Here is a 13,301-nt window from a genome sequence, read left to right as displayed (position 1 = left end):
AAGTATGTGTCTTTTGCCCATTTTAATAAATGAGTTATTTGTATTTTATTACATTATAGGAATTTTATACCTTGTTATGTTAGTTGAATATGATGGTAACTTATGCAGTTATAAGATAATTTATCACACAAGTTCAGGAATACTAGGAATGTTTATGAAATATTCATTAGGCGCTCTGGCTAGCTGAAGGGCGAGACCACAGAGTAGTAGAGACAAGTGGCATACTGATCTTGAACCCTAACCTTACTGCATCTGTTTATCAAAGTTTTTGGTATGTGGCTTTCAGCTCACAAACTCTGTTATGCTATTTCAGGTTTTTTCCTATTTTATATAACTTGATTAATCATAATAGTGGTATGATATTTAGGATGACTTATTGCCCTGTACCTTTTATGTTTAATTTTTTTTTAAATATCTTTATTGATTTCAGAGAGGAAGGGAGAGGGAGGGAGAGATAGAAACATCAATGATGAGAGAGTCATTGATCGGCTGCCTCCTGCACTAGCCTGACTGGGGATCAAGTCCGTAACCCAGGCATGTGCCCTGACCAAGAATCGAATCGTCATCTTCTGTATCATAGGTCAATGCTCAACCGCTGAGCCATGCCCAGCCAGGCTTTTTTCAATTTTTTAAAGCTTTTAGAATACTTTTTATTTCCATTGACTCTTAGATTTGTAATAGAAATGTTAATTCTAGCTACTCCCTGATCTGTAGTAGAAACAACAGTATTCATTACCCTTAATGATTTACTATCTTTATTAGTTTCTCATAACATTTAAAGGCTGCATAAATTTCACTAAATAACTGTAGTGCCAAAATTCAGTATGCTGACAGTCATTTTCCGATTGCTCAGTATAAATTAACTCTGACCTTTCTGTTCGTTATTTAGGGCTCTATTTGCTATGAATTTTTTAGTTACATTGCATTTAGTGGGGGCTGTTTCATAAGTGGCCTCCAGATAAATGAGGTAGTGCCAGCAAGTATTAAGTCATGTTTAAAAACTCTGTAGCTCATACAATTATTCCTTCCAACAGAAGAAGTAATTGAGGTTTTACTAAACATTTTTAACAAATGCTTTCTTTTACAAAGGAGCTTAATGATTATCATCCTGTGTTTGCTTTATGTAATTATATTGTTGCTCTTATTTTCCATGAACTTATGTATGGGCAGGTAAATTTAAAAACACAGATGATTTGGAAAGCAGATTTCTTAGGCTTGTTAGGTCTCAAAAAGTTGTTTGTGCTGTTTTTATTGTTAAATACACTCTGTTTGGCCATTCACATTTTAAGTTCTATATGAATTAAAAGAAATATTTTGATTTGCTACTGGTTGAAAGTATCTCAAATCCAACATTACTTTAAAGCAGATAAATAGTAATTCATAGTAGTTAACTTCGAAACTAATTTTACTGTTCTATTGTACTTCTTTTTTTAAAATATGTTTTTATTGATTTTGGGGGTGGTGGAGAGAAACATTGATGTGAGAGAGAAACATCGATCGGCTTCCTCCTGCACACCCCCAACTGGGGATCAAGCCCTAAACCTGGCACGTGCCCTGACTGGGAAATGAACCCTCAACCTTTTGGTGCAAGAGAGACCAAACCAACTTAGCGACACCCAACGAGGGCTCTATTGTACTTCTTAACTTTTCTCTACCTTGATTTGAATAAGATCATTTTCATAACACTGCATATTTTAAATTTAGATTAGGGAAATTATTTGTATTAAAATGACAGTATAGCCTGGCCGGGCGTGGCTCAGTAGTTGAGCATCAACCTAGTACCCAGGAGATTGTGGTTGGATTCCCAGTCAGGGCACATGCCCAGGTTGCGGGCTTGATTCCCAGTTGGGGGCTTGCAGGAGGCAGCTGACTGATGTTTCTCTCTCACATCAATGTTTCTCTCTCTCCCTCCCCCTTCCTCTCTCTGAAATCAATAAAGATATATTTAAAACAACAACAACAAAAAGACAGTATAATTATAGCTATTTCTTTAACTTGAGTGACTGGCAGCTGTAACAGTCATATCAGCTGTACTGGATTTTAAGTTGGAAGGAATATGAAAGTTGAAGTTCATTTAAATCAGATAGATGGTTCACAAGAAGTTCTTAGCACTGTGTTGTTGAGTACATAGTAAAAGCTCAGATGTTAGCTGCCACAGGTGTTATTGGCAGAATTATTGTGATTGTTGTTAAAAAAATGCTCCATAGTTTACTTGAATTATGTTTTGCTATCTAATAGTGCTATTGATTTCTTGGGACTGGAGTCAGAAAAGGCTAATTTGGATATTACATATACACATAGAGTTATCAGTATAGGGGTCAGAGGGGGCAGTGAATTTGCTATGTGAATATATACATATAAATATAAAATACTTATATATACATATATATTTATATAACAGTTTTAAAGTTCATAAAGTTCATATGTAGAACTCAGTTTATTATTTTTCTCCACAGCCTTATATTCTGTTATATTATTCTGTGTGTTCCTCTGGATCCCTTTTGTCTACTTCTACTATGAAGAAAAGGATGATGATGATACTAGTAAATGCACTGTAAGCATCATTATTTTAGAGGTCTCACTTTAAGGGGAGCGGGAATGATTATTTCTTCCTTTTTCAAAAAATGACACGACTGTTTGAATTTATTCTAGAGCACTGTTGTTTAATAGAAATATATTGTGAGCCACATGTGAAATTTTAAATTTTCTAGTGGCCACATTAAAATAAGTACAAAGGAACAGTTGAAATTATTTTAATGATACATTGTATTAAATGTCATATGTTCTAAGTATTAACCATTTCAGATAGAGTCATAACATATTATTAATGAGATACTAAATTTCTTCACACTATTTTAAATTTAGAGTGTATTTTATACTTGAGTGCATCCCAGTTTGAATTAGCCATATTTCAGGTGCTTAATAGCTGCATGTGACTTTTGACTGTTGTTTTAGACCCATTCTAGAGCAGGAATCAGCAAACTTTTCTATAAAAGGCCAGGTAGTAAGTATTTCAGGCTTTGAGGGCCATGTAGTCTTTGTTTCAGCTACTCAGCTCTGCTGTTGTAGTATGAAAGTAGCCAGAGGTGGTACTTAATGAACATCATGTGATCCAGTAAAATAGGAGGTGGGCTACTTGTAGCCGACAAGATAAAGTTTGCTTGACCCCTGTTCTAGGGCACAAAGGAACACTAGCAGACTATTCTTACTAATCCAGGATAACACGGGTACAAAACCCTGATAAATATAGCACATATGCATGTCCCAAACTGCAGACCAGTATCACTTAAGTATTGGTATAAACATCTTAACTAGATATTAGCAAATCAAATGCAAGGGTATCTTAAAAATACATTAATAAAGTACAACTGAGTTGGACCTATCTCTAGTTTGCATGGGTGCTTTTGAATCAGCACATCTGTTAACATGTAGTAATTTAAAAGGTCAAAGAAGAAATTGTATGTGGAAAGGTATTTGCCAAAATTGAACATTTTATTTCTGATTAAGGGGAGGGGAAGCATAAAAAGAATAAATGCCTTTTGTCTTTTTATTGAGTTACAGGAATTTGTTTTATACCTTGTTTATGTTTTATATTTAAGTGCAAAAACAAATATATATTGACTCAAAAGCCAGCATTATGCTTAATCATACTTGCTAAAACCTTAAAGCATTTGCATTAAGATCAGGAGCAAGTATATCAATAATATTTTATATGATTCCCAGAGTGGTAGTCAGTGTAATTTGTGAGAGGAAAAAATAAGATGTTTAAATATTTATAAAGAAAGTCAAAATTATTATTTGCAGATACTCTGTAACTCTGTATTTGAAAACCCAATGTATGTAAGGTAAAATGGCTGGATACACATTTAATGTTAAAAATTAATGAAATACAAGCTTTCTCAATTCACTTTTCTAAAGTGCATCTTCTCTACTCCTTTGCGTGATCTTAAGATCCACCTTACCTTTATGTTTCCCTCCTAAAGACTATCTTAACTCCTTTGAGAACAAGAATTTATCGTATGAAGCATGAATTTAACTTTTAAAAGGTCATTTTTAGAGAGTTCAGTAGGCTAAGAGACAGTTTTTTCTCACTGATTTAACTTTTTCTTTGAGATGAACTTTTCCATATTTAGAATGTTCAGCTTTGTGTTTTTCTTTATATTTGGATGACATTGTGGGCACCAAGCACAACACAAACTTTAAAGACCTGAGTTCCTGGTTTCAGGTTCTTATTTAATCACTTGCTGCCTATGTGACTTAGGGCAAATTATTTAACCTCTCTGGCCCTCAGCTTCTTTATCTCTAAAGCAGGCATGAGCATATCTGTCTCAGGGTGGTTGTGAGAATGAAATGAGTCAATATATGTAAAGTGTTTAGAACAGTCCTAGTATGATACATGTTTTATATATTTATGTATGTTTTTAATATAAATAAATATCTTACATGTTTTATATATAACATATACACATAACATGTGTACATACATACATGCATATATATTAAATATTATATTTATTTGGTGAGTTGGAGTAGGGACATTGTAGATTCTTATTGCTCCCTATTTGGGGGACTAGTTTATTAAATATTCTAATAATTTACTAAAGACGCCCATTGGAGAATTAATTATGCTTTAAGTGTACTGCTTTCACAAGTTCTAATTATTGAAAAGATTTTAAAATCTAATGTAGATGCTTAAGATGTGGCATATACATTGGTTTTCTTTAATTGTTAAGATTTTTTTAACAAGGGAAACTTTACAGAGTTAATATAAATGTACATTTGATGTGAAAATACTGTTATAGTGTAGTAAGACTATTATATTTCAAAGATCTTACTAAATGCTATGCTTTTTCCCCTTTGACATCTAGCAAATTAAAAGGGCACTTACATATACATTGGGATTTGCTGTGATTTGTGCTCTTCTTCTTTTAATTGGGTAAGTCTTGATTTTTTCCCCCTGGAGAATAAAAATGGCATTATTTTAATATTAACAAAAGAAAAAACAAAATGTGAAGAAAACTAACAAGCCACTTTTTATATCACCACAAAGCAATAACCACAATTAACCTTTTTGTAATCCTCACCAGAGAAATCTTTTTCCATTGCTTTTCAGAGAGAGTGGAAGGGAGGGAGAGAGAGGGAAACATCGATGTGAAAGAGACACATTGATTGGTTGCCTCCTGCACACACCCTGACCAGGTCTGGGGATCAAGCCTGCAACTGAGATAAGTACGTTCACTTGACCAGAATCGAACCAGGACCCTTCAGTTCACGGTCCTTACTCTAACCACTGAGAAAACCGGCCAGGGCAACCTTTTTTAATTTTAATTTTATTTATTTTAAACTATATCTTTATTGATTTCAGAGAGAGGAAAGGAGAGGGGGAGAGAGAGATAGAAACATTAATGGTGAGAGAATCATTGATCGACTGCCTCCTGCACGCCCCAGACTGGGGATGGAGCCCACAACTGGGGCATGTGCCCTGACTGGGAATCAAACCCCGATCGCCTGGATCCTAGGTCAGTGCTCAATCGCTGAGCCACACTTGGCCGAACAACCTTTTTTTTAAATGTTGTTTTATCTCGATATTTTGTATGTGCTCAGATACATGCAGAGTGCCCCTCCCTCATATTTACTCCCTCCATGTTGTTATTTTACGTAAATGTGATTATATTTTATGTAATTCTTGATAATCTACTTGTTGAAATATTGTAGGCATGTCTTCAGAATAATAATGCAGATCCATCACTTTAGTCTGTATTGCATTTCCTTAAGATATAACAATTCATCTGATCTTAAAGTGGTGACTACTTGGACATTTATGTTTATAGTTTTCCCATTCTTATGAATAACATTGATAAACATTCTTTTCCATGCATCTTTTTAGATTTGACATCTTAGTCTTTAAATTGTTGAATCAACCTTTTTAATGCCTTCTTCCTTAATTTTATACTAATATTAATAAAGTTTTGCACAATTTCTTTTTTTTGGATATTTTTTCCATTGCTTTTCTGAGAGAGTGGAAGAGAGGGAGGGAAAGGAGAGAGAGAGAAAGAAACTTCAATGCAAGAGAGACATAGTGACTGGTTGCCTCCTGCACACACCCCGACTGGGGATGGGGAGTAAACCTGCAACCCAGGTACGTGCCCTTAACCGGAAATCAAATCCACCTTTCAGTGCCCAGGGCAATGCTCTAACCACCAAGCAACACTGGCCAGGGCCGCACATTTTTTATACTTTAAAATATTTTTCTCTTTGGAAAACATCTGTCCTTTTTAATGAGAGACATTTATTCTTTTTAAAATAAGTTTTGATTTTTTTTTCATGTTAGCAAATAATATGAGGTGCTAATAAGTTTTTTAAAGTTTTTAAATTTTAAAATTTGGTCTCAAAAATTTCAATACATGAAAATTTTCATTTATTGAATATAGTTTGTGAAGGGAATAAAACTGGTCAGTAACTTTTTATAGTAGTAGTTGTTCTTAGAATGCAGATGCCCTGTAGTCAAGGCATATTTCCAGTTCCCTTTGTGTGCCTTGGTGTGACATGAAAAATAGTACTTGTTGAAAGGACATTTTAGCTATTGAACATACTTTTCATTTTTGGCCTTTTAAAGAAAGGTAAATCTAGTTATGTGGATTTGTTTAGTTAATGTGGGGGTCCCTATCTGTAAACCTAAATTATCTATAACAGAGATTAGCAAACTTTTCTTAAAGGGTTGATAGTATTTTAGGTTAGAATTCCATGTGGTCTCTGTGGCTGCTCACTCAGCTCTTGTAGCTCTAAAGTAGTTATGGAAAATACATAAACAAAAGGACATAATTGAGTGCCAATAAAGCTTTATTTGCAAACATAGGCAATCAGTAGTTTGCCAGCTCCTGATTTAAAACATGACTGAGAACCATCAATAAAACCACAAATCTTTACAGCTACCAGAATATCTGTCCCAAACAAAAGGAATGCTGAAGCTTATTATAAAATTTACTGGTCTTTTTTATGGAAAGTCACCTTCAGTCCTCATTTATACAGTTTACATTTTGCACAATTCTAATAAGTTTTAAATGATTCTCTGGATGATATTTATTTATTTAGAAGTAGTATATTAAAAGTGAAGCAAATGGTTCCTTGCAAATACGCTAATAAGAAGCAACAGTTTGTCTAGCCATTTTGAACATTACATTCACTTATTTTCCAAAATATTTATTGTGTGCTTGTTATGTTCTAGATACTGTACAAGGTACTGATGAAACAGCATTTAACAGAAAAGACAACTCCTCCTCTCATGGAGCATACATTTAGGAGGGGGGTGGGGGGAGCAGAGAAAAGAAAATAAACAAAAAATAGATTGTGTTGGGGGTGTGAAATTTTAGTAAGAGTGTAGTATTAGAAAGATACTTGAAGGAAGAGAGGGAGCCATGAATACAATGGAACCTCGGTTCTCTAACTTCATTCATTCCAGAAGACTGCAAGAGGTGATTTGTTCCAAAACCATATCATTTTTTCTCATTAGAAATAATGTTAATTGAGTTAATCCTGTACAGACCCCCAAATTATTTTCTTTTAATCTTTCTTATATACAGTACATGTCTAATGTTTAGTCTATAAACAAACACTTCTTAAAGTTATCGAACCACCCCCTACTAGCCTTAACTAAATCACTTTCAGCACTTGTTCCAGGGGTGTCTTTCAGGAGGTCAGCATGCAGCATCTTCGCTTTTTCACATATCATTGCCTCTAAAACTCATTATGTGTGTGTATTGGTAGAATCTTTGAAGATACAAAAAAATGCTAAGAAGAAAGTAAAAGTCAACCCTGGCTGGTATAGCTTGGTTGGAGTTTCATCATGTACACAGAGAGGTCTTTGATTTGATTCCCAATCAGGGCACATACCCAGGTTCCATCCCCTGTCAGGGTGCATATGGGAGGCAACTGATGCGTGTTTCTCTCTCACATCAATGCTTCTCTTTCTCCCTCTCCCTCACCTTCCTCTCTCTTTAAAGTCAATTAAAATAACACATGTTCTCGGGTGACGATTTAAAAAAAAAAAAGTAAAAATCATTCCTAATCCTACAATTACATACTTCCTTTCTATGCATATAAATATATTAAAATCATTACATATATTTATATTCTGATTTAATACAGAGATTCTTAACCTTTTTTATGCCATGGACCATTTTGACCATCTTTAGTCTGTGGCTCCTTCTCAAAATATTATTTTTTTTAATGCAGAAAATTGCCCGGCCGGGCGTGGCTCAGTGGTTGAGTGTCGACCTAGGATCCAGGCGATTGGGGTTCAATTCCCGGTCAGGACACATGTCCCGGTTATGGGCTTGATCAGTGACTGTCTCATCATTGATGTTTCTATCTCTCTCTCTCTCCCTCTCCTTTCTTCTCTCTGAAATCAATAAAGATATTATTAAAAAATAAATAAAAATAAAGTAAATAGGATTACAAAGAAAACACTGAATTCAGTAATAAAACTATTAAAACAAATTTGTGATATACTAAACACATAGGTAAGAAACTCCTCAGACCCTCTGTACATGGTGCAGATTTGATTTGCTAGTTCTCTTTTTGGGAAAGCTGATCTTTGTTTTAAAAAATTACTAAAAATTGAGTTTCAGACTGTTTGTTTTCATTTTACCTTTTATCTTTAAAACCATTAAACAGAGCTGTTTTCTCCTTTGTAGTGCTTTTATTCCATTGAATGTTCCCCATAACAAAAATTCTACAGAATGGGAAAAAGTGAAGTTCTTGTTTGAAGAACTTGGAAGTAATCGTAAGTATTCTTTAAAAAAACAACCATCCATAATAATTTATATTTCACGACCCTTTGGACTTTTTGAGCAGCCTGTTACTGCACTGTTAAGAATTTTTTTAACTTGTGCTTAAAAGTATGCTGGGCAAATTAGGTTTGTGTTGTTAAGACTCACTTTTAGTTCTGTAGCTATTATGTAACTAGTCTCATGACTTCTTCATAAAATTACTTTGTTGAAAACATCATCTTCAAAGTATTTTAGCAGTGAAGGTATTATAATTTCTATGTGATCTGTAATTCACTTTGGATAATTTAGAAAAATATGTTAAAGAAATTTGCTAGATATATTGGTTTTTAAAATTTTTAACTAATGAAAGAACCCTATATGGCTGTTTGATCATGATTAAGTAGTCTTTTATGAATTGTAGAATATAAAATGCTGAACTTTCATGTGAATGAAATAATATTTTATTACCAATTTACCTCGCCAAAACATTTTGAAATTGTTTTTCTAGAAGCTTTCTTTAACTTAGTCAACATGACGTAGGTTTTTAGAGGAAAACAAAATAGGCTCAGGAGGTTAGGTTAAGAAAGTTTTTTATTCATTGAAAAATACAGATGGTGTTAAAAACTGATATCAAATAAGAATGTTATTACTCAGAATTTTATGTGCATTTGAACATAGTAACTTATTTTCAAAGAAAACTAGAATATTTTATAAACATGCTCAGAATTTTTATTGCTTTTGTATTTTATTTATTTTTATTTTTTAATCCTCACCTGAGGATATGTTTATCGATTTTAAAGAGAGAGGAAGGGAGAGAGAGAGAAGCATTGATTGAGAGAGAAACATCGATTAGTTGCCTCTTAACGCACCCTGGACGGGAATTGAACCCGAAACCCAGGTATGTGCCCTCACCTAGAACCCACAACCTTTTTGATGTATGGGACAATGCTCCAACCAACTGAGCTACCTGACCAGGGCTGCTTTTGTATATTCTTTAATAATTACTGTACATCCTTTGATGTACAGTTCTTTCTCTTTATCCAAATACAATATTAAACATTTATTAAATTAAGTCTTGTAATCTCTGTTGTATAACTTCTTAATTTTCTTGCTTTCCACTTAAGATTTCATCTTGTAAATTGTGGTCCATTAATATCTTGCTGATACCAGCAGGAATAAGGATAGCAGGCCTGGCATTTACTAATACTGAATTGTCAGGATTTATGCATCTGATCCTATTGCTGAGAAATAAATTGCTGCTTTTCTTGCAGTTAACTCTTTTAGGTCTCTTGAATAACTACTCTTCCGCCCTAAACATTTTTCTATAAGTTATGCTAGTTTTTAAATATTAGTATAATTTGAATCACTGATTATATAAGTAGCGTTGTTATAATTTCTGTAATCTCATTCCCTTTAGTCTTAACATTATTTTTTAAAATCTCAAATCTGACACCATATCCTAGAGTACATTTTGCTTACCACTATTAGTAGTATTAACTTTTTTGATTGGCCAAATATGTTAGTATAATACTCCATTTTATCAATTCTAAGATGCATATTTTTTCACATTTTTAAATCTTTGATTTGTGGATGTATTTTGTAAGTGGTCAAGAAAAAACCAGCATCAGTGTCTGATTTGATAAAATGTAGTATTTGTAGTTTTAAAAAATTAAGGCTTAAAAATTTGCCTTGCATGATTTGTGCATTTGTTAATATGCTCTCTTGAAGTGTTACATAAAAACTGAGGTGCAGGTTTTAAGAAGATACTATTCTAATTTTATCATTCATTATGAAAAGGTTAATACTGATTCATTAAGTTAATCAAAATCATATTTACTTTCACAGGGTCTGCATATTCAAAAAATTAGTATTACTCCCATTTAAGAATATTCAAATTTGCATAGTATTTTATTGCATAATCTGGTATGTTTATTTGAAAATGTCACCCCTGCTCCTCACTCATTGGCTTTTGTTTAAATCATTTCTGCAATCTAACTTGTTAACATAATTTTTCTGTTTTGGTGTTATGTTTTTCTATTTTCTGTTTGCTTCCCTCCCTCCCCCTTCCAGATAGGCAGGCTAGCTCCTTTCAGTTACAAGGTGAAATAAACTCTTTAAGATACTAGTTTTAGGCTGTATATTAAAAATTTATTTGAAAATTAAGGATAAAGAAACTGGGAATATCAAGATTGACGGGAGAGGGAAGAGTCAAGGTCAATGGATTTCCTGTGTAGTGCTGTTTCTCTCAAGATCTGCCCTTGAGAAAGACCAGAAACACTTTCCTTCACTTGGAGTTTTAGCACTTCAAGAATGAGAATATACATATTGGGTTTATTATTTCAGAATGTGTAACAGACCCACCTTTTATATTTTTATATTGGTTTGTTGAATATAAACATTTGAATAGTGTATCTGTACTTTTTTAACAGTGTTTTTCTTCCTTTGCAGATGGTTTAGCTGCCTTGTCATTTTCCATTAGTTCTCTGACCCTGATTGGAATGTTGGCAGCTATAACATACACAGTAAGTATTATGGTGATAATTGAGTTAAAATTAGAGAATCACTCTATGAAGCAATTATTTTTACCTTAGTCATATACAGGGTGGGGCAAAAGTAGGTTTACAGTTGTGAGTATGTGAAACAGTTTACTCTTATATTGTTATTTTTTATTATATTTTCCATATGAACAACTGTAAACCTACTTTTGGCCCTCCCTGTATTGAGTTCAATTCTTGTTCTTTTCTTTAATATCTTAATGTTTCCTTCTTCATTTTTCTTGAGTTTACTTAAGAAGAGGGTTAATTTTTAACTACTTAGTCATAATAATTTTATCTATTTTTGAAATTTAATATTCAGAAACAAATATTATAACTTGTGAACCTTGAAGCTTATATACCATGCAATAATAGATTTAGTGATTTATAAGCATATTAGAACTCTGAACCATAGATCAGTACCTGTTACTGATTCAGTAGATTTATCCTACTTGGGGATATTTTTAGCCTGACCGGTGTGGCCCAGCGGTTGAACATCGACCTGTCCTTCAGGAGATCAAGCTTTGATTCCCGGTCAGGGCACATTCCTGGGTTGCAGGCTCAATCCCCAATGGGAGGCATGTAGGAGACCTCTCATCATTGATGTTTCTATTTCTCTCTCCCTCTCCCTTCCTGTCTCTGAAATCAATAAAGAGTTATTATTATTTTTTAAAATCAGGTATTTTACATAGCTTGATATTTCTTTAGTATATGGAATCCAAGCTCTCAGAGACTTTTTTTTTCAGTCTTTCTGGAAATGGTAACGTAAAAATTATAGTAGCCTGACAAACTTGTGTATAGACTGCTCTTCTAGGTTTTTGCTCAAATTATAGAGGAAAACCAATAATAAATGCTTCTTTACCCATCTCGCAAAAGAGAATTATGCAGGAAGCTTTAAATTACCTGGAACCTTTTCAGATTAATGGAGTTTATGTTTAGGACATCTTGATTCTTGCAAAGATGGGAAATAACTAGTTATAAAGAAAACCTTTTTGATATTTTTAAATATGTTTTTCTTTAAACATATAAGAAATGGACTATAGTGTAAGAATCTAGTTTTTTACATAGTCATTTAAGTGTCATAATGTATAATGAAGTCTAACATACATGCATTTTAATTTATTTTCAGTGCTGATTTGGGTACTCAAGTTTTATTATTCATTGTCAGTTTTGATTTTGCCATGTATTACTATACAGGGAATTTGCCATCAGATATCAGTGGGTTATTATCCTCCCATGTCACAGAATATGTGCATAGCATGAGTAGTCTTTTAAGCAATCAACAGTTAATAACAAATTAGGAGTTAGACCTGGACTCTAAATGTTGTTCTATGATAGAGTTGTTATGCTAACCTTGGATTTGTCTTTTAACTTTCCAGGTCAGTGTCTTCCCCATTAAATGGGAATAGACAATGCCTCTTAGGATTTTTGAAGGTCAGATGATACTGTTTGTAAAAGTGCATTGAAAACTATAAGGGAACTGAATATGTAGCAGTCAATAAAAGATTAGGGTGAAAAAATGGAAAAGAGGAAACCAATATGTAAAGTCAATATCAAGAAGTATGAGTGGTCTGAAGTTTTACCCTACTTGCAGCTTCTTCAGATTCATTGATGCTGGCCAGAGATGCAAGAGACAAAGAACTTTCTATTACTTATAGCAACAGCAGTAGCCATGAAATAAACGTTTTCTTGTGCTGGTTGCCTGAGCCCCAATTTCCATGGGGCAACATGAAGAGCACCACATGAGACTTTCACATAGAATAGAGGAACCTTGAGTTTAGGGAAGCTGAATCTTTTATAATGGACAGTAAACATGCCTGCTGTTTGCTTCAAAGGAAGGTGCTATCTTTGTCTTCCAAGGCTATTTGTTATATAAACATCTTTGAAAAGATAGTACAGAGAAAAAAAAAAAAAAGGCAGTTGGTGCCTGGCTTGCAAGATGTGCAGAAATGAGAGACCCATGGAGAATTGCCCCCTGCAGTCAAGTGGTAGATGTGGG

General features: G+C 33.7%; 1 protein-coding gene across 1 annotated transcript in view; it reads left to right on the top strand.

Moving 5' to 3' along the window:
- Positions 1-13,301, top strand: part of LMBRD1 (LMBR1 domain containing 1) — a 91,960-nt gene that overhangs the window by 28,885 nt on the left and 49,774 nt on the right. Inside the window, exons 4-7 of the mRNA XM_016195551.2 lie at positions 2,457-2,554; positions 4,869-4,936; positions 8,694-8,782; positions 11,217-11,290. Of these exons, the coding sequence (XP_016051037.1) occupies positions 2,457-2,554; positions 4,869-4,936; positions 8,694-8,782; positions 11,217-11,290 (329 nt within the window). The remainder of the gene's footprint in view (positions 1-2,456; positions 2,555-4,868; positions 4,937-8,693; positions 8,783-11,216; positions 11,291-13,301) is intronic.

The sequence above is a fragment of the Miniopterus natalensis genome, chromosome 5 (assembly GCF_054644295.1).
Source record: "Miniopterus natalensis isolate mMinNat1 chromosome 5, mMinNat1.hap1, whole genome shotgun sequence".
Taxonomy (NCBI): Eukaryota; Metazoa; Chordata; class Mammalia; order Chiroptera; family Miniopteridae; genus Miniopterus; species Miniopterus natalensis.
This window is presented reverse-complemented; position numbering and strand designations above follow the sequence as displayed.